Source organism: Colossoma macropomum, unplaced genomic scaffold (assembly GCF_904425465.1).
Source record: "Colossoma macropomum unplaced genomic scaffold, Colossoma_macropomum, whole genome shotgun sequence".
NCBI lineage: Eukaryota > Metazoa > Chordata > Actinopteri > Characiformes > Serrasalmidae > Colossoma > Colossoma macropomum.
Window position 1 is genome coordinate 15,110,408 of NW_023494796.1, and position 25,605 is coordinate 15,136,012.

Here is a 25,605-nt window from a genome sequence, read left to right on the forward strand (position 1 = left end):
TTGTGATGCATGACTGTTGCAGCTATGGTAAGAAGTAACGTTACCTTCTCTGCTGGTTTGTATTCTGGAATTTTCACTTCCGCTAAAACACCGGATACAGCATCGTAACAGAGATTCTATTGTTGAAACAACAAAGACAGACACTGGAAAAGCAGCCATGCAATCAAGAACACACAAAACAACCTTTAAGGAATGTCATATTAAACTAAGCTTCAAATCTTTTTAATAGGAGGAGTATATTTTTCTAACGATACCTTTTCTGAATACGGCACGTTGTAAATTTCTGCAAACAGTCGAGCTGTGCTGACCACGAAACCAAAGTGCCTAAAAGAGACCAGACAGAAACAAATTTCTCACTCAAACATGAAAACAAGACAAAAAAAATACTATAAATTACAGATCAAAAGTTTGAATTTGAGTTAGAATTAAATAATAATAACCTCTTAACAATTAGACCACCCCTACAAAGCATTTATGAATTATGATTATTATGAATAGTTTTAAAATTAGTTTATTAATGGTTTTTAATTAGTTCATGAACACTTTAAAATTATTAATAAAAAGTCATAACTAGGGATGCATTGATGCCAATACTGGTATTGGGTATCAGCCCGATACTGTGCTCATTCACTTGTACTTACGCTCATAAAAAGGCATCAATACCAACATCCGATACCACCTGATACCATGTGACGTAAGCCGAGAGTACACGGTGCTAATGAACAAATGACTCAAGCTGGCAGTGAACGAGAGTCTGCTCACTCAGCAAAGCGTTAGCTAACAGTGCGGCAGTCACACACATCTAATTTGGCATAGCTAGCCTTATGCTCATCATTTAAAATCCATTAGATTTGACTGATTTAACTGTTAAAGTGCATTGCACCCATTTACACTAACAACCACTTCATTCTAAGTAGATTCCTCAGTATGGTATCAGACTGTATCGGCAAGTACTAAAACACACATACTCATACATGTGCTCAGTCTGTATCGAGGCATCCTTAGTTATAAACATGTAAATAAAAATGGCAACTGTGACCAGTTGCCCACCAAATAGTGAGCTCACATTCATCTATACAGTTAAATCTCAATCTCACTGGTTACTCATCTTCCTTTGTCTTTTCAGCATTAAACCTGACAACTTCATCAGATATTAATATTCATCAGACATAACAGGTAAAAGAAAATGCCTCCCTCATACAAAACACCACTGATTTGATTGTGTAAATTCCCAACACAATGAAATTCAATCCAATACTACTGTCCAAGTTCAAAGTACAGCTATTCCAAATTAAATACTCTGTTTGTGTACTGCTGTCTGCTTGTGTGAGAGATTAAGACCAGTTTAAATTGTTTAAACTTGACATGCTTTTACTCACAGTGAGTCTTTGACATCAAACTCTAAAGGAGATGGAGGTCTTTTGGGAGACTGCCAGAATAGAGCTGAAAAAGACATCAACCAATCAAACAATCAATCATTAGGCAAAGAGAAAGTGGGTAGGTGTGGACTGTCAGATTTAAGTCAGGAGTATTGAATGCATCTCCTGATCTACTGCAAATCTACTACAAAGCAAGACGGTGAGAGAGCGAGAGAGACTTACAGCCATCTTTTAGTCGTGTATCCAGTGGAAATGAGTGCAGTAGTTGTAGCGCCTGATGAACAAAAACAAATCATTACCATATTATCACCATGGTACAGTATACTTAATGCAAAGTTATTGCCATGTTATTAACACACATAAGTATGTAATTACTTGCCATGTGGTGAAGTAGTGTTTTACTCACTGTTACATTATTAACACCATTTTAAACTCATTTACCATAGAATCATGTATATATATATATAGACTCCATAGCCATACTGGGAGACTTCAATGCTCATGCTGGCCATGACTGGGAGACCTGGAGAGGCGTGATTGGGAAGAACGGCCTGCCCGATCTAAACTCGAATGGTGAATTGTTATTGGACTTCTGTGCTAGGCATGGACTGTCCATAACGAACACCAAGTTCGAACACAAGAATGTCCATAAGTGTACATGGTACCAGAGCTCATTGGGTCAGTGGTCAATGGTCAATGATCGACTTTGTTGTCGTTTCATCCGACTTGGGACGATATGTTCTGGACACTCGGGTGAAGAGAGGTGGTGAGCTGTCAACTGATCACCATCTGGTGGTAAGTTGGATCAGATGGCAGGGAAGACTGAGGGCCAGACCCAGTAGGCCCAGTAGTGAGGGTGTGCTGGGAATGACTGTCGGAGGCCCCGGTTCGGAATAATTTAAACTCCCACCTCGGGAGAGCTTTTCTCATGTCCCGGAGGAGGTAGGGGACATGGGGTCTGAATGGACCCTGTTCAAAACCTCCATTGTGGAACATGCCAGGCGTAGCTGTGGCCAAAAGCTTGTGGGTGCCTGTCAGGGCAGTAACCCAAGAACCCCCTGGCAGACACCAGTGGTGAGGGAGGCTGTCAAGCTGAAGAAAGTGGCCTTTAGGGACTGGATGGCCCGAAGGACTCCCAACTCAGCAGATAGGTACCGACAGGCAAAAAAGGTGGCAGTGGCAATGGTGGCGGAAGCAATCCAGGGTGGAGTTTGGTGAGGCCTTGGAAAAAGTCTTTCAGTCAGCCTCAAGGAGTTTCTGGACAACTGTTCGGCGACTCAGGAGCGGTTGGGGTGGCTTCACCCAAGCTGTATTTGGCAGGGGTGGAGAAACTCTGACTTCAAATGAGGATATTGCTGGTCGGTAGAAGGAGCACTTTGACCCTCACGGGAGTCAGGGCCAGAGGCTTCTGGCGTGTCAAGCTCCATTTCCCTGGTGGAGGTCACTGAGGTTGTTGGCAAGCTCTTCAGTGGCAAGGAGCCGGGGGTGGATGAGATTCGTCCGGAGATGCCAAGGCTCTGGATATTGTGGGGCTGTCATGGCTGACACGCCTCTGCAATACTGCATGGACCTCGGGAACAGTACCCTTGGACCAGCAGACTGGGGTGGTGGTCCCTATTTTTAAGAAAGGCGTTTTTTTTTTACTCAACATTATGTCAGGCTCTTTCAGTGTTAGCGTTGGACTCCGCCAGGGTTGTGCCTTGTTATTTTTGATATTCATGGACAGGGTGTCAAGGCGTAGCCAAGGTCAGAAGGGCATTATGTGTGGAGGCCGGAGAGTGGCATCTCGCTCAAAGGAGCGGGTTGCAGCTGAGCGTGAGTCCATTTTCCTAGCCTGGAAAAGGATAGCATGCCCACTCCAGGTAGGGGGAAAGGACTTGCCCCAGGTGGAGGAGTTTAAGTATCTCGTTGTCTTGTTCACGAGTGATGGGAAGAGGGATTGTGAGATCGACCGCAGGCTGGGACAGGTGACTGCAGTAATGTGGTCACTGTCCTGGACTGTAGTGGTGAAGAGGGAGCTGAGCCATAAGACGAAGCTCTCTGTTTACCGGTCGGTCTACATCCCGACCCTCACCTATGGTCATGAGATGTCGGTAATGACCGAAAGAATGAGATTGCAAATACAAGCGGCGGAAATGAGCTTTCTTCGCAGGGTGGCGGGCTACACTCTACTTGAGTGAGGGTGAGGAGCTCGGTCATCCGGGAGGAGCTCAGAGTAGAGCCACTACTCCTCCGCATTGAGAGGAGCCAGTTGAGGTGGTTCGGGCATCTGATCTGGATGCCCCCTGGATGCCTCCCGGTGGGGGTGTACCAGGCACGGCCTACCGGGACAAGACCCCGGGGTCGTCCTAGGGCCGGCTGGATGGATTATATCGCCAAGTTGGCCCTGGGAGCAGCTTGGGGTCCCCGGGAATGAGCTGGAGGAAGTTGCGGGGGACAGGGTCGTCTGGGATTCTCTGCTCTCCCAACTGCTACCACGACCCTATCTGGACTAAGCGGTTAATGATGATGATGATGATGATGTTTCTGAAACATCCTCAAGTATCATGATGTTATGATTTTACTCTACTGCCCATCCCTTCCTTCAGCACTGCTTTAGGATTCATTTCCACAGAGGCTTCCAGAGTCTCAAGGATTTCAGGATTAATATGGGAACTGCTGTGGTAACAGTACCTTTCTCTTGAAGTATTTGTCGAATTTGAGGCGGGCAAGGGCCAGGCAGTGCTCCCAGTGTGTGGGTCTATGACTCAATAGCTTAATGACCTGAAAGGCCCCCTCCATACTCTCTCCCAGCTTCATCCTCTACATAGAGAGAGAGAGAATGAGAGAGAGAGAGACACACATACACACACACACATTTGTTTTTAATACGAATGACAGCACATCAGGGTCATACATACATGTCATTTATATACCGTCCCATATGTGTTGTATATATGTACGTATGTGTAAGTAGCTTTATTTAATGATATGTTCCATATTCTCCTATGTGTTATATACACTATACACTATATACACTGTATACACTATTACACAAATGCAAGTATCTATATTTGTAATATGTTCTAATTGCATTATATATATATATATATATATATATATATATATATATATATATATATATATATATATATACACACACATACACACACACAGAATTATCCTAATTCTAATATTACTAATCTAACCTAAGTAACCAAAAAGGAACATAAAAAGAAAGGCTTGTAAGCAAAAAGAAACATTTGTAAAAGCATTTCACAAAAGGATAGCTCTGCTTTACTCTGATTTTTCTTAAAAGTCTGGACATTTTTGTACTGCAAACATATCAAAACGGTCACATAGACACAAAGAAACAACCAACCACACAATGCAGCCAAACATATACCCACCTACGCATAGTTAGAATAAGAAGGCAGAAAGAAAAATAGCAAAGCCAATACATGATAAGTCACTCTTACAGCAATACTCCGTATTGTAGAGGCGCCAGACACCTGTCTGTAGATTCTGCACCAGGCCGTGCCAACCTCTCGTGAACCGTAATGAACTCATATTCCCCCTCATAAACTCTACTGACCTCACACGCACTCACTGTGCTCTCTCCCTTACGAACTCTCGCGCACTCTGACGAATCGCCCTGCACTCAAAGAACTCAAATGCACTTCCATGCACTCTAAAGCACTCTCTGAACTCTGTCACTCCCATCTGAACTCAAATGCACCTATGACTCAGATGACACAAACAGACACACACACATATGCTCTCTCTTACCTGTAATACATCTTCAGCTGACAGATGGTTCTGCCAGAACGTGTTGAACATGGAGGGCTTGTGTGAGAAGGCACTTTCAAACTAAACACAAAGAGGATGAGAAAGAAATTTAAATTAACTTCATGTAATTAAACCTACATTGATCCTACACTGAACTTTAGTATGTAGTATTTACCCTATATACTAATATTTGATATGGTATCATGAAAAATAATCCCTGCATATGTTTATTCACTGGGTGAATAAGGTGGTTCACAATCTATTTTCAGTCACGGTCAATGTTTGTCTGGTTCAGAGAAGAAAAAAATGTCTGAAAGCCAAAGTGAAAGGGATCAGATTACAGTGCATGTGAGTTCATATGAGTTCATGTGAGTATTGTGGCTCAGTGTGGAGTCTAGAGCTCAGTGTTGGCAGCAACATGCCACGATATGATGACACCATGAGCCAGATGTACAGTACTTTTTTTCTTCCATTTTTACTGTAAAATAGTTTTAGAAATGAATGACAAATCAAAAATACGGTTTGGGTAAAATGATAAACTCACATTTTACTCATCTTTTTGTTACAAAAAGAAACAGTAATAGTGAATACATAAATAATTCTGGAACTAAGGACTATATAGTATAATATGTGTGGTTCACTCTGAAGTGCTGCTTAAAGTTCATGAGGCAGCAGATTTTACTTTTTTTTTAATCACAAAGGCAGCAGCACAGGCGGTATTCAGTATGGGAGAGGGTCTGGTTCTGTGTACTTAACAGTGAATAACAATTTCTCACAAACACGTGCCACAGAACACAAATATCACAGCAACATCATTCACCCAGGATGCTGCAACACAAAGGAAGGTGGGGGGGGCGCATTTAACAGAAAATTACACAAAGTGTATAAAAAGTAAAGAAATCTGCATGATTATTTTCCATAATTCAGTCTTGGAAGTTGGTTGTATTTTCTGCTTCTCATGATCCACACAAACACATTTAGCGATGCTGATATCTGGACTCTGGGGTGGTCAGGCCGATGTTCTTAAAACACCAGCAGCTTCTTTGTTTTGATTTGAGAATTTTCTTCTTTTTTGTCTATTATTTTTTTTTCAGTAACAGCTTCTTAACAGCTGCACATCCTTTCAGACTCATAGTGTTGAGTTGTCTTCTGTTGAGGGGAAGGACGGCTGTCAGATCTGAATCAAGAGTGGAGCTTGATTTTCTCCTCTCTCTAAAAGATGAAAACTTTAAGTGCTGTTTATCTGATGGGGACAGTTTTGTTGGTCTACCAGGTCGTTCACAGTTGTTAGGAGCTCCATTTTTTTTACCTCCAGTTTTGGAAACTCCTGTTTTTTCACTTATTTTCCTTTGACTTTCTGCTTCCTTATGCAAGTGTATATATGTATTAATCATTTGTACTTAACAAAAAATAAAGAATAATCACTTCATTTGCGCACATAATGGCCCATGATAAATTAATTTACCTCCTTCTGTGCTCAGCTGCTCTGTAATGCGCAGCATGCAAAAGATACCAGAGAGAAATGACTTCCCCCCACTGCCTTTCACGCAAATAAAGAGCAAAAACCCTCCGTTGGAGCAGAGGTCTGTATGCAATGGATGTTAAAAATAATGCAGCCTCAGATTTGAATGCAGTGCCAGTTTCACTCATGCGCACACGCCCTGCGTAAAAGTAGATTTCTAAATCACTGTATTGAAATGTGAATTGCCCCCATGTTTATATACTGCTGTATTGATATTTTGATCACAGCCTTAGTGGAGACTGAGCCACAATACTCACACGAACATAGAGACTTTGATTTTTATACTTTTTAAAATGTTGCTCAAGCATATGACCTACGTTTTACATAGTAAAGCATAATGTGCTCCTAATAGAATCTAGAGGCATCAACTTCTGTGTGGATATGGAGTAAGGCTACAGTGTGTGTGTGGGACTGACCTTGTCCCTGGCCCACTGTATGGTATGCTCAATCACAGCAGGGAAAGACTTAAGAGTGCAGAAGGGAATCTCCTCCTCAGGTGGATCTCTCTATAGGATAAAATATTCACATGGCTTTAAAATGCATACATGCACACAATCCACAGGGTCTAGAAACTAGAGTCCAACTGATCTATCAGCTGGTTGATAATATCGGCCTAAACTGAGGGATTTTATTGATATTATTTATATTTAAATTATTATTTAAATTATTTGTAGATACACGTATGCAACAGACAAACTCACATGGCTGTTGTAGGACTCGGTCAGATATGGCACGATGATCTCCGTGTGACCTTTCGTCCCCATGGTACCCGAGTCAAGTAAAGCTTTCTGATTGGACACACTTCGACTGTGAAATCACAAAGCAACCAATTAGGAACCACTAACACTTGACAATCCGGCACAGTAATTTTAAAGATCCAAAGATAAGTTTTCCACATGGTGATGTTTTTCTTTATACTACATCTATTGCAAATAAATGTCTCCATTCTTGAGCAATAAGGATAAAATTCTACCGCTGCTTTTCTACAACGCCAACATCAATTTATTATGCAGGAGATGCAAAAGTACAAACCATTCTTACATGAAAGTACAATATACGGACAAAAGTACGTGGATGCCCTTTCTAATTGAGTTTGGGCATTTCAGCCAAACTAACTGCTACAGGTGTTCACATCGCCATGCAATCTCCATAGACAAACATAGGCAGTAGAGATCAGGGACTTTAAATGTGGCACTGTCGTAGGATGCCACCTTTTCCATCTTTGATTTCCAAACTGCCTCTGGAAGCAACATCAGCACAAGAACTGTGTATCAGGAGCTTCGATAAATGGGTTTCCATGGAAAACGGCTGCGCAAAAGCCTAAGATGACTATGAGCAATGCCAAGTGTCGGCTGAAGTGGTGCAAAGCATGCCACCACTGGACTCTGGAGTGATGAATCACGCTTCACTATCTGGTAGTCTGACGGACGAATCTGTATTTGGCAACTGCCAGGAGAACTCTACCTACCAGCACTAAAGTGTAGTGGAGGAGGGATAATGGTCTGAGGCTGTTTTACAGGGTTTGGACCCCTTAGTTCCAGTGAAGGGTAAAGGGTAAAGGGTAAGTGAAGGGTAATGTTAGTGCACACAATAAAAATGAGCCCAGAGGTCAGTCTCTTACCTGTCCACGTATCTCCTGGCCTCCACGTTATCCAGCGCAGTGACCACCAGGTTGAGGCGTGAGTAGAAGGCATCGTTGTACATGTCCTCTGTGGCAGGACACACTTTGTTCAGCTGCGCATCTATCTGCAGCTCTGAATTTATGTCTAATGTAGCCTGAGCCGCTGTGAGGCTCTTCGGCTTCTACACAGACAAAGAAAAAGGGAGATACACATTTTCCCATTAAGTCTGACAGACAGATAGATGACAACAGAGAGAGAAAAAAGAAATTTACAGCCACTACAATAATAATAGTAATGATAATAGTAGTATAAGTAATAGTAATAGTAATAATAATAGTAATAGTTGCAGTAACAAATGCAAGTTTGGACCATCTAGCAATTGAGTCTCCAACCAAATTTAAGGGGCAGATTTACTAAAAAAAGCACTAATTACGGCAGTCTACAGACATGCTGCACTGGTGGGGCGGGCCAATTTAGCGAGTTATTTTCAAGCAAATGAACACAAGTGTAGTTCTATAATTAACAATTGACAATATATCATCATAATAAGTAATTGCTTAGAGAAAATAAAACAAATCAGTATGTTTTTTCACTGTCTGCAAAGCACATGTTCACTTTCAGCTGGTGGGATGAGCTGAAATACTGCAAAATTCCTGTTTCCTGAGTACATCCAGGTTGTTTGAGAATTGTATGATTTTGAGCATAACCTACAGCACATAAAAGGACAACTCTGATATTCCTGCCAGGCGCATCTATATACCTCAAAAGCCAGAGTGCACATGAGTAGCTTTAGTAAAGCAGTGACTGCAGAGCCAAAGAGCTTCAGTATGTGCTTTTAAGAATCATTTGGAAGAGAAAACTGTCAAATCATTATTCAGGCAAAACATACTCAAAGTTTTAGGAAATTTTAGCAGTTTAAGACACTGCTGTAAAAAAAGTAAAGAATGTTACATGAAAGGCTTTTACGAGCTTCAAATCTCAGTTTTTAGGCTGGACTTGGCATAGGTAGCATTAAATTCAGTGTGGAAAACACCACCACTTGCTTGGTGATAACAGAAAATGTGAAGATGTGGGGCGCTAATGATAATCAGCATTATCGCTGTGACATTCACATTCATACTTCAAACACCACGTATACATATGATAAAATTATACATAAAGCAAATAAAGCAGAAATAAAAGACAGTGATGGCTGTATTTGTTATATAACATTTTTGTTTTGTTATATTTTTTTTATTGTCAGTGTCAATAAATAAATCATTTTAATATCACTGTGGAGCGGGATTACAACTCTTTGCCAACAAGCATTTTCATCAGTAATTTCACAGACACGTTTTACACTGTGAATGAATTAATGAATTACCTGTATATGATGAGGTCTGAAGAGAAACTGCCGATTAAGGTTAGATTTCTCTATTAGATCTGGATCCGTGATGCAAACCTGTGACAAACAAAACCAAAATCAATAATTCCACACAAATCAACAGCGTCTAGAAACAATGTCACTATGTGCTTCATGAACCTCTGACCCTACCTCCCCTGAGCATCTGGCCAATCCCACGCCCAGCAGTGCAAAATTCTTCAGCATCTCACAGCCTATTGCACCACAGCCCACCTGTGATGTGAAATGTAAACACAAACAAAAACAGGGATGCAATTCTCATGTTTTTCTCATGTTAAACACCTAAAACAATTCAAAATCTATACGTAAATTTGAGTCTTAAGGCCGTTACACAACAAATTTATATAGTAAATCAATTCGATCATGCGTAAAACTAACGGTATCTTGAACACCAAACATGATATTTCAGATGGCGAAAATGTGACATTATTTATTCCCCTATATTCGCTTACATACAGTTACCTCTGTTGTTGGCATGGTGACAACCAAGATGACAGAGCAGCTGTGTTCCAGCAAACAGAACTTTTTAATAAACATCAGAAAGATCAGAATCTCCTCAACCAGTTCAAACTACAAACATTAGTAGTTTGTTAAATGAGGGTTGAAGTGAAAAAGCTTTTCACGCTACTCTCACTTCTCAAAAATGGAAAGTAGCCCTGTATCAATGTTTGTCCATTTTGGTGGGAGCAAAAAATCGGATCTTGTCTGCATTTAAAGACATTCAAACTCAAACTCAACTGAGACTGCAGCTGTAAGTGAAAGCACTCCTGAAGGTTTAGCTCTTGAATGAGGAGGAGAAACTCTACACTCTCCTTTCACTTTTCCAAAGTGGCAAGCATCCTGCACACTGTCACAGTCTTTCCGTTGCATTAGGAGCAAAGGATGATTTTTTATTTAGTTGATATATATTCTGTCAATATATATTTTTTGATATATATATATGCTGCCCATTTTTTTCGCGGCACGAAAATCACAGCGAAATTCCAAAAAAATTGCGCTGTGCCTGGCATGTATAGTTTAGAAACAAGATTTGTGCCTGAATATTCCGCATTTTCATGCAATTTTCTCGTGTTGCATTCATTGTGTAACGGCCTTTATTCTCACACACATTACAATTACAGATTCAGCTTTAACTTCATTGTTACAGTCAACCACTTGACTGGCTTAATCCTCTAAAGTCAAGGCTGTCAATAAAAACTGTGACATGCTGGTGAAAACAAATGCAGGCTAATATTTATTGTTCCTAAATCGTAGCTTATTACAATGTGGACAATTTTTTGTTCAAAGTGCAGATTCTAAACTCTCACTCTTTACCTCAAAGGATGTTTCATTATAACTTTGAACTTTCAGTTTTTCAGTTTCAGTTGAAATTTAGTTATTGTTGTGTACAGTCTTGTTTTGCACCCTTTACACATTTGCCATGTTTGTCTTTTTTCAACAGGAAAAAAAAGTCAGTTTCAAACCTGTCAATACAGAATGAAACTGCAAATGTAATTTATGATTATTAACTATGAAGTTAAAGCCATTAAATTACATGTTTATCACATAGCAAATCTGAAAGAACTTAAAACCAGTGTTTTAAATGGATAATCCATTGATTTTTAATATTTCTGCATAATTTAATGGTCAAGATAAACAGACAAAGTCATTTAGAGTGGTTAGATGTGAAATGCTCTTATTCAAGCCAGAATTGTTCACAGTGGTGGTGATAGGAACCAGATGTCTAAAGTATTTAATGCCTCTAAGAGCTCCCTCATAGAAAGTTATTACATGAAATGGTTATGAATATGCTGCCTAACTGTTGAGCCATTGTTTAATAGTAGTATTTTTTAAATGCATTCATGTACAGGCAGAATTTTTTCAGCTTTACCACTATTTTACCATCATCAACATCACATATAAAAACTCAGAAGACACATGTAGGTTCACTGGTCATGTTTGATAGTAAATAAAATAGCTACATTAGTGTTGTACACATTGTGACACAGTTTCCACTAATTCAGTTCACATCCACAGTCATGTTGCCTGAACATTGAGCGTTTGTGTATAGTTCTATACTGACATTACTGTTCATCTCCTATAGTGATCATATGATCTTAAGCTCCTAGATTGCCTTTAGATTATAAAGGAAGATGTTTAGTCCAGTGAAAGCAATGTGGATCAAACATTCAGGTTTAACTGTACATGCAAAAGAACTATGCTAAAAAGAGATTATGATGACAATAATCACTCACCATGAAAATATGAAGCTTATGCAAATCCGAACACAACGATTCGCCAATACACGCCCTCAAAGCATCATAGCGATCTCCCCTACACACACAAACATACACACACAGACACTGGTTAGAATGGTTCTAAAACAATTCCCAATTTTGTTATTGTAAGATATTTTATTTCATTTTATAGTGTTATACCATTTGAAGGTGGCAGCTGTCCCTTTACATTATCCAAATAATTCATGGAAAGACAAATAAAAAGCTCCCAAATTACAGCAGTATAAATTCATATGAATATTTTGTGTCCACTACAGATACCAAAATTTAAGTGGCAAAATATATATATATATATATATATATATATATATATATACACACACACACACACACACACGTCATATAAACCTTTATAATTTAACATTTATATTTCACAATTACATTGTATACTCCAACAGTGTTAAATTTGACTGTCTAATTTTAGTAATATGATCGTTGTCAATTCAGGGGTGACACAGAATTTTGTTTTGTCAATTACTATTTAGTTAATTCTCTTCATATGTTATATATATATATATATATATATATATATATATATATATTATATTATTCCCACCAGTTCAGCCCATATTGCTCTCATATAGACCCTGTTTACACGTGGTCATCAAGTGAAATGCGAACATGATCCGATCACTGAAAAAGCATGGTAATGCAATGTTTAAACAGACCCTTAACTCTCCTGTTATCTACTCCTTCATCCTTGGGATTAATTTGCCTCCAGCAATTTAAACCTCTGGGAATGTTCTGGTGGGAATTATGTTGCCCCCCCTCCATGTTGTATGAACTATCAGCGGCTCTCGCCAGACTACAGTTATGGTTATGTTAGGTTAGAGCCCTAAAGAGGGAAGTTTTTTTACGCTTATAAAATTGCATGTAATAGAGACTCAAAATCATCCAAAACAAATGTGTGTGAAATGTTGATATTTCTTATGTTATGCAACTAAAAAAGCCTGAGGACAAACTGACCCCAAAGAACACAGATGTGTACAAAATGTAAAAAAAGACACTGAAAACATTTCATCATAATTTTAAGTTTACCCAGTTGTCCGCATTAAATTAGGAACGGTCATTAAATACGAGCAGAAAAAGGACATCAGTGATTTATTTAAAGACATTAAACATTGAATGGGGTCAAACACAAATAATAGGAAAGTTAAGGAGGTGATCTGAGATGCATTTTAGCCACATTTTAAACAAGTAGAAATGCATCTGTCTCACCAAGCGACATTCAAAACCAAAACCCCTCCAAGTACTGTGACTCTGCTCCCCCCTGCTGTTCACATGGGAAAAAACACCCACTTGACTGCACTTGAGTTTCTCCTCATAGTTTAATTCAGAAGCATTTTTCAGCCCAAGCTAGTTAAAATAAAGTGTCAGTTTGGCTAATCTTTACTTCATCTCTTCATTCATTGCAATGTCTTGGTGCAATACATTATGTTTAATGCATGTGGTCCATGAGGGTGGCGACTAATACAGGAGGCTAATTATTCCAAACAGTTACCTTTTAGTAAATATCGGCATAAAGCTGGTGTAAGGAAATGAATAACGATAATGATTTTCAAAGTGACAAACATTAAGAAAGAAACACAGGTGACTGACTGTTGCATATGAGTTGATTTGCATATTACACACTACAGTAATCAGATTCAATCTAATTTGATTACCAAATGTAAAAATTTTAAAATCAAATTTACAATCCAGATCCAAGACACATCAAATACTCATGAACGAGGTCATAGTTAAACACAGAGGGCCAGATTCATAAAACGGCATGTAAAATGTGCCGTGTCCTAGGCAACAGCCAATCAAAATCCACATGTAAATGAAGTCATACATATTAAAGACCCAGATCAATTAAAGCTCCAGTTCGCTGCCAAAATGGACACAATGACAGAAACGAAAACAAAGAAACAAAGAAAACTAAAATTCTCCAAAACAGGGTTATGAATTTTAAGAGACAAATTGCTAACAAGTAATAGTAAATTGTTTGGCAAAGATGCTTTACAACAATCAATTTAATCAAGAAGCAAGCTGTTTTTATTAGAACAAGTTGCTGAGAAGAAGATGCTTGGGAAAAAATTATATATATAAAAAAATCTGATTACATCATCTTAAAACCCAACTTTGAATTGCAGGAATTATATTTTAACACGTAAGATTTCATTTCTCATTGATAAGAATTCAAGCCTATTTTCAATTCATTATAATTGCAACAATTTTTACTAACAATTTTGCTTTTTCCACCCAATTAAAAATGAACTGACAAGCTATAATTCTAATTACTACGGGTAGCTGTTTTAGTTTTTATCATAAAAAAGAAGTTGTTTTGAGTACAGTGCCAATTAAATGTGTCAATCTGAAATCCTGCTCAAGCAAGTCTGCAACAGCAGTTAGAAGATTTACAGGTGAAAAGAACCACCAGAGTGGTTGGGGCATTTTTTTTGCTATACTATGCCATGTCATTTTATGATATTCTATCTGCATATGTAAATGAGATAAAAGTGTGGCAACGCCTCACATGGTGCAAACAGTAAACCTTGTTTTATGTAAAAACAAACACATAACCAAGACGCTATTTGCTCTTAACACTATGGTAAATCTGCCAGAGCGTTTTATTAATCTGGCCTGCTGGGTTCCCCAGTGGCAGCGTCAAAGATTTTGCCTTATCATCGGGAGATGACAAGTTGGATCCCGGGGGTGCCGTGATCAAAAAGACGCTAATTGTCACAATGGGTCGTCCGTACTGACTAACTGGTTGATTGGTGGATGGACACAGTCTCCTAAGTTTACATTAAAACTTTAGTCTCGTAGTGGAACACATTTAAACAGGCTCAGTGCTGGGAAACTCAACTAATGAACCATCTCCAGAAGTGACACTTACCTGGGTGCAAACTCCTCTGCAGGAAGCGACTGGAGGGGCTGTACCACCTCTAAAGCATCCAGATAAAACTACACACATGCAGACAAGAAGGAAGAGGAAATACATATTAATACATGCAATCCTACATAAAAATAGAGTTACAGTTAGCAGGTCTGTGCAATATAACAACATTGCTGCACAAGAAGACATTTATCTCAGTCAATACATAAAAACACAGTCACACAAAATTCAAATATTTTGTGAAAGCGCTCATGGAGGTTGTAGTCAGTTGTTGATAGCAAATTGTTTGTGAGCTGTTGTAACAATATGGTGTGTGCAATATCAAACATTCCCCAACTGGCCAAGCCATCTGCTCAAGTGTTGTTGTGCAAGCTGTGGTGCAGATTAAGTTCTAGTGTTTATAGTAGTTGTACTCCATCAGGTAATATGAACACTAGAGAACAAATCTAGATGTTTGTAAAAAAAGAAATACAGAACTTCGCAATGTACAAAATGCCTAAAAGCTGTTAAGTTTGGAGTTGTAAAATGATACATAAAGAAAGCAACCATGTACGTTTTTACAATTTACCTGCTTAACAGCAAAAAGTCATCCCACAGACGGATTTTGGATTCAGAAGCTGTGGCGCCCCCTGCTGTGCTTACAGCAATATACTACTACTTCAGACTTCGGCTTGTTTTTTAGAATTAACTGATGAACTTAAAAATGAAACATTATATACCACTGAGACTTACTTTTATGTTATAAACTACTTTGTTTTCTGTTTTGAAATGTATGACTCTGGCTGCAGGTTTTCTTGTGCATAAATATGTAGAAAAAAAAACAGCTCTTTTTTTTTGTTTGTGCTAACAGCTTCCCCCTGAGCAGAATCTAAATTAACACAGAGAAAATTAATTATCTGTATATTTCACAAAACAAAAAACAAATCATTTACATGCTGCTTCTGTTTTCTTTAAAGCGATAATGATCATTTGTTACTCTTATTGAGAATAATACTTTTTTAAAAGCATGTTCTGCTACAGTGTGTGCTACAATACCTCTAACTTTAAGTGGTAAATACTCAGAAAGTGGGTTAGACGTATGACTTACCCACTGCTGAAGTGGTGTGAATTTCCCTGTGAGAGCCTTCAGCACTTCCTGACTAGCGATGCCCCCCACTGCCGCCGCCAAGGGAGAGAGGCAGCCCCTCGCACAGCGTGATATGCACCGCACCAGCAAAGGGTTCACACACACCTGAACAGACACACACACAAACAGGTAGGATATACAAGATGTCTAACTAACAGCTAATATCCCAGGTAATCTGATCACAAGTGGCAAGCGCTACAAATAGACATGAATGGGGTTCAATGTTTCTTGAAAACACATTGTGATCTGATCACTCAAACCACTTTCGGAGACCTTTTCAACATTCGGGGAGTATTTTAGCAGCTTCTTCTCCTCATCTTTTCAAGATATTTTTATCATGGAGTAGTGTGCTTGCAAAAACACTGTAGCAACCATCCCTCTGATGCTAAACTTCAATATGAGTGAGGTTTACACTGTACAGGACTGACTGCATTTAACTCTGCCTGTGTTCAATCCCTGAATACCATTGTTAATTAACTGAGGTAACTAAGGGGGCATTAACTTTTTCAGATGGGTGATTTTCCATGTTGGGTATCTAAGTCTTCTTAAATAAATGAAATCATAATTTTAATGTGTTTTGTGTTTGAAAAGGTTGTCTTTGTTTAATATTACATTTGGCCTAAAGATCTAAAAGCATTCACTTGTGTCAGAAACCACACTGATGATTTAGTTATGCAGGTCACACAAAGCTAACTGGTGGTCATAAACTTCCATTACTTGTTAGCTACATTAGCCTCAGAGCTCCAGTGGACAACTAAATATGAAAAATAAGCAAACTTCAGGCACCAAACCTGTCTTAGTTGATCGACTACATTTGGGTTCATGATTTATTTTATTATTTTTATTATTTTATTGTTTTTTTTTTTAACCAAACTACCTATATATAGACCAATATATATAGATCTCACTTTGTAATTATTTGTTTCTTTAAATAAAAGCAGAACTCACTTTGTTTTTCAGTGTTTCGTTAACCTCCTCTGTGAGCTTCAGCAAAACCTCAGAATCCTGCAAACAACTACACACAGCAACACCACATGTTCATGAGAATCAGAGAGAAAGAGAGACACAGACAGAAGAAGAATCTATTGAAGCCTATAGAATTTTTTTTTTTTTTCACTCTTTCTATGTTCCTGACAGCAGTATGTCAAAATATTGACTTAGTACATCCAAATATCTCCTTTTGTCTCTAAAGGCTGACCTGAAATAATGACTTATTTTCTTGAAATATTAACCTCTGACATGTGCAGGGGCTGGGCTCAAAGTTTTATTACATACTTCTATAACCTAATAACAGCTCAACCAGTTTGCACTTAAGTCCCTGTAGTTACTGAATAATAAGCCTTAGTATGTAATAAGCTTGGGATTTTAAGGGGCTAACGTACTACACTAAAATATGACATAATATGTCACAATAATGCCCAATCAACAATTAATATTCAGAAGTCAATAATTCAAGAAAATAAATCATTATTTCAAGATACTTAGTCAATATATCACAAAAATAAGTCATTATTTCAAGGCACTAAGTCAAAATATCAAGAAAATAAGTCATTAGTTCGAGATACTATGTCAGTAATTCAATTAAGTAAGTCATTACTTCGAGATACTAAGTCAATGTTTTGAGAAAAAAAGGCCTTCTGTCAAGATACTGAGACATTCTGAGGAAATCTGTATTTTTTGCAAGATACTAAGACAATAGGAAGTAAGGAAATAATTTGAGATAGTATGTCAATATTTTTAAAAAGTAAGTTATGAATTTCAGATAGTAAGTCTATATTCCGAGAAAGCAAGTCGTTATTTCAAGACACTATGTCAATATTTCAAGAAAACAAGTCTAAATGTGAGATACTAAGTCAATATTATGCCATGTGCTGCCAGAAACAGAATGGAAATGTGCTTTCATGAAGAATGAGAAGAGAGAAAGAGAAACATCACCCTATGCTGGGCAGCCTTTTGTGTTGCTCCTGAAACATGTCCAGAGCTATCATAGTTGCATGGATCTGCAGTGGAGCCTGATGGGACATGAAGTCTTATTATTAATTAGATTAATAATAACTGAATTTAATTATTTATTATTACACTTGTATGATGTGACACTATACACATTACAGCTCTGGTTTTCAGCCACGCCAAAGCCAACTGCTAGTTATTGAGTACCCTACTCAGTGATAGTTATATAGTTATAGTCAGGGCTGGGCAATATGAAAATATGTCAGTGGAAACATGATAAATTACATCACAATACATTTCTAAGTATATCATGTTTATCACAGGCACATTATTTACACCAATTGCAGAGACCAAGTAAACAACAACTAGTGTGGAGTAACTGCACAGTCACAAGCAGCTTTGTTTACTATACTGTTCGACTTTTCTCCAATTCCTTTTTAAATAGTTTTGTATATATTAGAGATATCAAACCATTCAATAATAAATTGCAGCACGTTTTTTTTTATAACTACAGTCGTATGCAAAAGTTTGGGCGCCCCGGTCAAATGACGTTTTGTTGATTTTCTGCATCCTCACTAGAGAACACACTTCTGCACAATTTAATGCACAATTACTGTTTATTTGCTCAAATTAACATAATGGGGAAAAAAAATTAAAAACATAAAACTAACAATAAAACAATAAAACCATAGCTATGCAATAGTCACAGCAAATCTTAGATTTTGTGATTTTTCAATATGTTAAACTCTTTCAAACTTTTGCATTTGACTGAGTAGATGGACAAAAAAAGCTTGTATTTTTAGTGCTTTCTACAATTCAATGACATTACTTTCATCAGGTAAATGCAAATTTCCCAAGAACCTGAAACTGAAAATCACGTGATCTCCACAGAGTGAAACAGTATACAATTTTCATCACTGACGTACAGTGAAAACAGTGGCTACATCTTCACAGCAAAGACTGTATATATCATATTTTTCATATATACAGTCAATGGATTCAACATCTCTGAGATGTCGGTTTTTGCTCTCCAGCTCATGGATTCTTGTTACAGTAGAGGCTTTTCAGGAGGAACTGGAACTTTCTATTCTGTTATTGCTTTTGTTAGTTTGCTGCTCATTCATGTATATCTAACTCTCTCACAAGCACTCAAGCACAATCTGCTGAAAGTGCCTAAGGTTTTGCATTAAAAGCAGGCTCTGATTGCAGATTCTATCAAAGTAATCATACAGCATACGAGCAGCTGTCCTTCAGCCTGGAACTACTACAGACATGCCAACTTAATTATGGCATTTTTCTGCTAATTTTAGCACATAATTTGCAGAGTTAACATGTTGGGAAAAAATAGAACATTAAATATAAAACGTACTATAACGTTTCCACATTCAATGCTACAGAGAGTTAAATATCTAAAAGCTAAATATCGTGATATGTATCGTGAAAATGTATCATGATGTTCTATTAATGCCACTCTTAACGATACACTTCTTAGTTATACTGACCTCGGGTTTGCTGAAGTCTGGAATAATGAGTCGAGGATCACGTAACTGCTGCTCCATCGTCTCCTACAAGCACACACACACATACACGATTTAATCCTTTCAGGCCGGCCCAAAAGCATTGCTATTTCTGCTGTTTTACCTACTCTTCTCCATTATTAACCTGATTTCTGAAGGCTGTTGTTGCATTTATTCGATATGTAAAGAATGTGATCAAACAAGGCCAAAAATTCAGCGATTTTTATTTTGTTTGTGTCACAAACTACGCTTTTGAACAAGAAACCACAAGAACAGGAATATAATTCAGGTATCAGTTATGCTTTATTTTTCATCCGTTTGGCTGAACTAAGTAAGATTTCTGTGTTAAAACTGAAAGTGGTATTAATGAGTCAGGAGGAAAAAACACACTAACATATAGTGTGTGTGCTGCTGTGAGTCGCTCTGTAAAGCCAGAAATGGTAATTTAAAAGTCAGAGGCGTCAGGTTGGATTTCACAGAAGTATTTCGGACCACGTCATACGTCTTTACATATTAACGTCACACGCACAAGCTCAAAAAGAAGATCCGGCTCGATGTTAAGATCTCAACTGCAAAATCGACATTATACTGCTGAAGAGATGATGACAATAGTAGACAATTAATCTAAAACCTCCTTCTGAGTTCTCTTTGAATACTCTTTCAACACACTTGCAAACATTTGCTGAAACCGATCATTTTTTTATCACTGCAAACAGACATGCACACAATGTAACTCCTCAGGTGATTTAAACGAAGGATTTTCTATTTTATTTTTGGCGCCTGGTACCAGGCTCAGCAGTTTCGAATGGTTAAATAAAGTCAAAACTTTGAGACTAATTACTGTTATAGAGGCAATTTCTCCTCTAATCACGCTAAATGCCTTAAATGTAAATGGATGTATAAGAGCATGACTGTGCAAGGTTTGCCGTTATTTTGAGATGTCCACATACAAAGCTGTAGGTCTTAGGGATCTTGATCATGCGGAAGATTCCACCATGGAGATACGGCTGGAAGGATGAAGTATCACCTATTGCAAAACTGTAGGGAGAGACAACTGCACACACACATACATACACACACCACAGACACAAAACATTATGCCTGTATTAGAAGAACATATGAAATTAAATGTACATTTTGCCAAAAGACATTCCTGGTCTGATTGCAAAAATTATTTTATAAATTTTCTAATACAGCACTTTCCAGCAAATTTCAGAGCACAATTTCTATTTATTTGCTGCGTTTAACAAATTGGGAAGAATAAAACAAAGAATAAAATTGTGACAGATTCTATTCAAACTAACCCTAAACCTGGTCCTAACCTTGCCGTCAACCTTAAACCCATACCTACTCCCAACCCTAAGCTCCAGAAAGACTGTTAATAATTTAAATATCTGGAAATCTTCTATAGGGGACCATCAAATAAAGTGTGACGAATTTTATGTTTATGTTAAATTTAGCAACTAAAAAGGAACAGCGTTTAATTTAATTGCATTAAAATATGCAGAACAAACTTCTGCATATCTGTGTTTATAACAGTTTAGGATCTGTGTGTACCTGTAACTTGCCGTGTGGTGCCGTTGAGCTCTGACATGCCATTGATTTCTCTAAAACACACACTCTGTCCCGTCTGAAGCCCATGTGTGCGGTTGTCCATGCACGTCACCACCCCGGGATTGTCCTTGATTTGACAAGACACATAAAGGGACAGATTTACTAACATGTTGCTCCATCACAAACTCTATTTTGAGTTAAAAAGTGTCTGTTGTGATTTACTAAATAGGTGCAGAAGCACTCTAGCGCCAGTAATGACACGTAAGGGGCGATCACTGCTCTTCTGCACTTTTGCCATATGTAGGAGCACCTACTTTCATTTACCAAGACTGATAGTAAATACTGACTTTGTGCTGTTTAACACCTGAGAAGAGCTTGTCTAATTATAGGTGCTAACAAGAGAGTTTCTCATTTATATTTATGTTTCAGTTTGTCATTTATAAAGATAATTCTTTATTTTAGAAGGAAAAACATTTGTAAACAGCTGCCATGTCACATTGATATAGGAAATAATAAACAGAAAACCAAAGAGTTTAAGAAGAACAACGTTTTAAATATTTCCTAAAACTTTGGGTAGATTTTACAACACTATCAAAATTTTTGCCTAAATATTGATCTGATATTTGGGCTGTGGACTTTGATTTGAGAATGTCACAGCCTTTGGTGCACTACACATAGATAAGAGGTTACGCTCAAGTTCATATAGTTGCCAAACAACTTGGTGCACTCAGAGGAACTGAACAGGGATTTTACAGTTTCCCACTGTTTCACTCAAATGCACTCTAAGTTCAGCTCATTCCACCAGCCGAAAAATGAACTTATTTTCTAAAAATAATGATTATGGTGAAATAATCACACTTTCCAATGTGTGATTTCCATAAATTGAACACTGTTCAAAATTTTCATCACAGACATGAGAGCAACAGTGGCTGCCTGTTCCAACCGAGTGTATATATCACATATACAGTCAACCGTTACGACATCTTTATGATTGTAGCCTCTCGCTCTCATTCTTGCTCACATAAAGGGTATTTTAAAAAGCAGCACTTCTTGGTTAGCCTTAAGGGCCAGAAAAACAAGTCTGTCCATTAGGAAAAGAGCTAAGGAACAATGGGCCTCTTTCAGCAACCGTCCTCAAGAAGAAATTTCTTCTTAAAACCCACGTACACAGTTTTCATGAAGATTCTCACATTTACTGATGTTTTCTTATTTGGGATTTGTTCTTAGGTAAGAAAAGAATCTACACACAATCAAGAGCACAAAGGTATGAACAATTCTGTGGTTTAAGAACACGTCATGACTCTGAAATAGACTTTTTCTTAGGATCTTTCTCAAGAACAAATGTAAGAAAAAACTTTCTTGAAAGATATTGGTAAATGAGGCCCAATCCTCTTGGACAACTATATTTTAGCTTACGTTATCCAGCTTCCTGAGAAATCCTGCTTTGTGAAATGATTTGCTGTTGCTTTTGTTAGTTTGCTGCTTGTTGATTTACCCATAGCTCTCCAGCGAGTGCTGCCCAGTTTAGTCTGCTGAAGAGATCACTTTAAAAGCTCTTTCTGAATCAAGAGGGCTACAATCACAGATGTCATAACAACATACAGCACATGAGCAGCTGGGCTTCAACCTGGTACTACTAAAGATGGTTTGAAGAAAACTAGAAAAATGAGTTAACAATGGCACTAATAAATCAGAGTATTAACATGTTACTAACGTGCAACACGCCATTCTCGTCATTAATGGTAAAGACTAAAGGTTAACATTCAACCTCAGAAACCAGAGGCTGACATACAGACAAGCTGGATAACAGAGTGATGTGAGTGTCTTGTGTCTGGGTGACACAGATTAACAAGTAAGGGGTGTGTGAGAGAGAGTGGTACCTGAGTGATGTTTTGAATGAAAAGCTCTTTGGACTCCTCCCCCGTCGGGTCTGACACTTCAAAGCTCTCGCCGAAATCACAAAACACTCGCGAGCAGATCCCGAACAAGTCACAGCAAATGAACTGCCAGGAAAACATGGTAACGTCAGATATACTTCAGTCATTTTCACTATGGCAACATCATGAGACACCAATCTGAAAAATGGTCCAAATAATTAGACCTCTCAAATACTACATTAGCATTCATCATCATCATCATCATCATCATCATCGTTAACCGCTTAGTCCAGATAGGGTCGCGGTAGCAGTTGGGAGAGCAGAGAATCCCAGGTGACCCTGTCCCCCGCAACTTCCTCCAGCTCATTCCCGGGGACCCCAAGCCGCTCCCAGGCCAACTTGGAGATATAATCCCTCCAGCGGGTCCTAGGACGACCCCTCAATGCGGAGGAGTAGCGGCTCTACTCCGAGCTCCTCCTGGATGGCCGAGCTCCTCACCCTATCAAATAGAGTGTAGCCCGCCACCCTGCGAAGAAAGCTCATTTCTGCCGCTTGTATTCGCGATCTCATTCTTTCGGTCATTACCCACAGCTCATGACCATAGGTGAGGGTCGGGATGTAGACCGATCGGTAAACAGAGAGCTTCACCTTACGGCTCAGCTCCCTCTTCACCACTACAGTCCGGTACAGCGACCGCATTACTGCTGCCGCTTGTCCCAGCCTGCGGTCGATCTCACGATCCTTCTTCCCATCACTCGTGAACAAGACCCCGAGATACTTAAACTCCTCCACCTGGGGCAGGTCCTTTCCCCCTACCTGGAGTGGGCATACCATCCTTTTCCGGGCTAAGACCATGGACTCAGACTTGGAGGTGCTGATCCGCATACCAACCGCTTCACACTCAGCTGCAAACCGCTCCAGTGTGCGCTGGAGGCATCCATGTGATCCAGCCAAAAGAACAACATCATCTGCAAATAGCAGAGACGCCACCCTCCGGCCTCAACACATAATGCCCTCCTGACCCCGGCTACGCCTTGACACCCTGTCCATGAATATCACAAACAGGAGTGGAGACAGGGCACAACCCTGGCGGAGTCCAACGCTAACACTGAAAGAGTCCGACTTAATGCCGAGTATACGAACACAGCTCTCACTCCGGGCGTACAGAGATTGAATGGCCCGGAGTAGTAACCCCGGCACCCCATACTCCCGGAGGACCTCCCACAAGATATCTCGGGGAACACGGTCGTAAGCCTTCTCCAAATCCACAAAACACATGTAGACTGGGTTGGCAAACTCCCATGCCCCCTCAACAATCCGTGAGAGGGTGAAAAGCTGGTCCATTGTTCCACGGCCGGGACGGAATCCGCATTGTTCCTCCTCAATCTGAGGTTCAACTATCGGCCGAAGTCTCCTTTCCAGCACCTTGGCATAGACTTTCCCAGGGAGGCTGAGCAGTGTGATACCCCGATAGTTGGCACACACCCTCCGGTCCCCTTTCTTGAAAATAGGGACCACCACCCCGGTCTGCCAGTCCAAGGGTACTGTTCCCGAGGTCCATGCACTATTGCAGAGGCGTGTCAGCCACGACAGCCCCACAATATCCAGAGCCTTAAGCATCTCCGGACGAATCTCATCCACCCCCGGTGCCTTGCCACTGAAGAGCTTGCCAACTACCTCAGTGACCTCCACCAGGGAAATGGAGCTTGACACGCCAGAGGCCTCTGGCCCTGACTCCCGTGAGGGAGGCATGTCACCCGGATTAAGGAGTTCCTCAAAGTGCTCTTTCCACCGACCGACAATATCCTCATTTGAAGTCAGAGTTTCTCCACCCCTGCTGAATACAGCCTGGGCGCAGTCACCCCGACCACTCCTGAGTCGCCGGACAGTTGTCCAGAACCTCCTCGAGGCCGACCGAAAGTCTTTTTCCATGGCCTCACCAAACTCCTCCCACGCCCTGGATTTTGCTTCTGCCACAGTTGCAGCTGCCACCTTTTTTGCATGTCGGTACCTATCTGCTGAATCGGGAGTCCTTCGGGCCATCCAGTCCCTAAAGGCCTCTTTCTTCAGCTTGACGGCCTCCCTCACCACCGGTGTCCACCAGGGGGGTCTTGGGTTACCGCCATGACAGGCACCGACAAGCTTTTGGCCACAGCTGCGCCTGGCAGCTTCCACAATGGAGGTTTTGAACAGGGTCCATTCAGACTCTATGTCCCCTACCTCCTCCGGGACATGAGAAAAGCTCTCCCGGAGGTGGGAGTTAAAATCATTCCGAACAGGGGCCTCCGACAGTCGTTCCCAGCACACCCTCACTATTCGCTTGGGCCTACCGGGTCTAACCCTCAGTCTTCCCTGCCATCTGATCCAACTCACCACCAGATGGTGATCAGTTGACAGCTCAGCACCTCTCTTCACCCGAGTGTCCAGAACATATGGTCCCAAGTCAGATGAAACGACAACAAAGTCGATCATTGACCTTTGACCCAAGGAGCTCTGGTACCATGTACACTTATGAACATCCTTGTGTTCGAACTTGGTGTTCGTTATGGACAATCCATGCCTGGCACAGAAGTCCAATAACAATTCACCATTCGGGTTTAGATCGGGCAGGCCGTTCTTCCCAATCACGCCTCTCCAGGTCTCCCAGTCATTGCCAACATGAGCATTGAAGTCTCCCAGTAAGACTATGGAGTCTGTAGTTGGGACCCTTTCCAGAACCCCGCCCACTTGC

The 25,605-nt window shown here is 39.8% G+C and overlaps 1 protein-coding gene across 2 annotated transcripts in view; it reads right to left on the minus strand.

Annotated features, from left to right (window-relative positions):
• Nucleotides 1-25,605, minus strand: part of uba6 (ubiquitin like modifier activating enzyme 6) — a 42,988-nt gene that overhangs the window by 6,893 nt on the left and 10,490 nt on the right. For both annotated transcript variants that reach the window (XM_036582909.1, XM_036582910.1), the window contains exons 8-27: nucleotides 22,878-23,000; nucleotides 21,001-21,124; nucleotides 20,394-20,497; nucleotides 19,429-19,491; nucleotides 17,912-17,988; nucleotides 16,925-16,991; nucleotides 15,938-16,081; nucleotides 14,851-14,918; nucleotides 11,928-12,006; nucleotides 9,826-9,906; nucleotides 9,655-9,732; nucleotides 8,291-8,472; nucleotides 7,371-7,476; nucleotides 7,086-7,175; nucleotides 5,148-5,228; nucleotides 4,053-4,181; nucleotides 1,602-1,653; nucleotides 1,380-1,443; nucleotides 255-324; nucleotides 45-116 (exon numbers count right to left, since the gene is read on the minus strand). In XM_036582909.1, coding sequence (XP_036438802.1) covers nucleotides 45-116; nucleotides 255-324; nucleotides 1,380-1,443; nucleotides 1,602-1,653; nucleotides 4,053-4,181; nucleotides 5,148-5,228; nucleotides 7,086-7,175; nucleotides 7,371-7,476; nucleotides 8,291-8,472; nucleotides 9,655-9,732; nucleotides 9,826-9,906; nucleotides 11,928-12,006; nucleotides 14,851-14,918; nucleotides 15,938-16,081; nucleotides 16,925-16,991; nucleotides 17,912-17,988; nucleotides 19,429-19,491; nucleotides 20,394-20,497; nucleotides 21,001-21,124; nucleotides 22,878-23,000 — 1,854 coding nt within the window. The remainder of the gene's footprint in view (nucleotides 1-44; nucleotides 117-254; nucleotides 325-1,379; nucleotides 1,444-1,601; nucleotides 1,654-4,052; nucleotides 4,182-5,147; nucleotides 5,229-7,085; nucleotides 7,176-7,370; nucleotides 7,477-8,290; nucleotides 8,473-9,654; nucleotides 9,733-9,825; nucleotides 9,907-11,927; nucleotides 12,007-14,850; nucleotides 14,919-15,937; nucleotides 16,082-16,924; nucleotides 16,992-17,911; nucleotides 17,989-19,428; nucleotides 19,492-20,393; nucleotides 20,498-21,000; nucleotides 21,125-22,877; nucleotides 23,001-25,605) is intronic.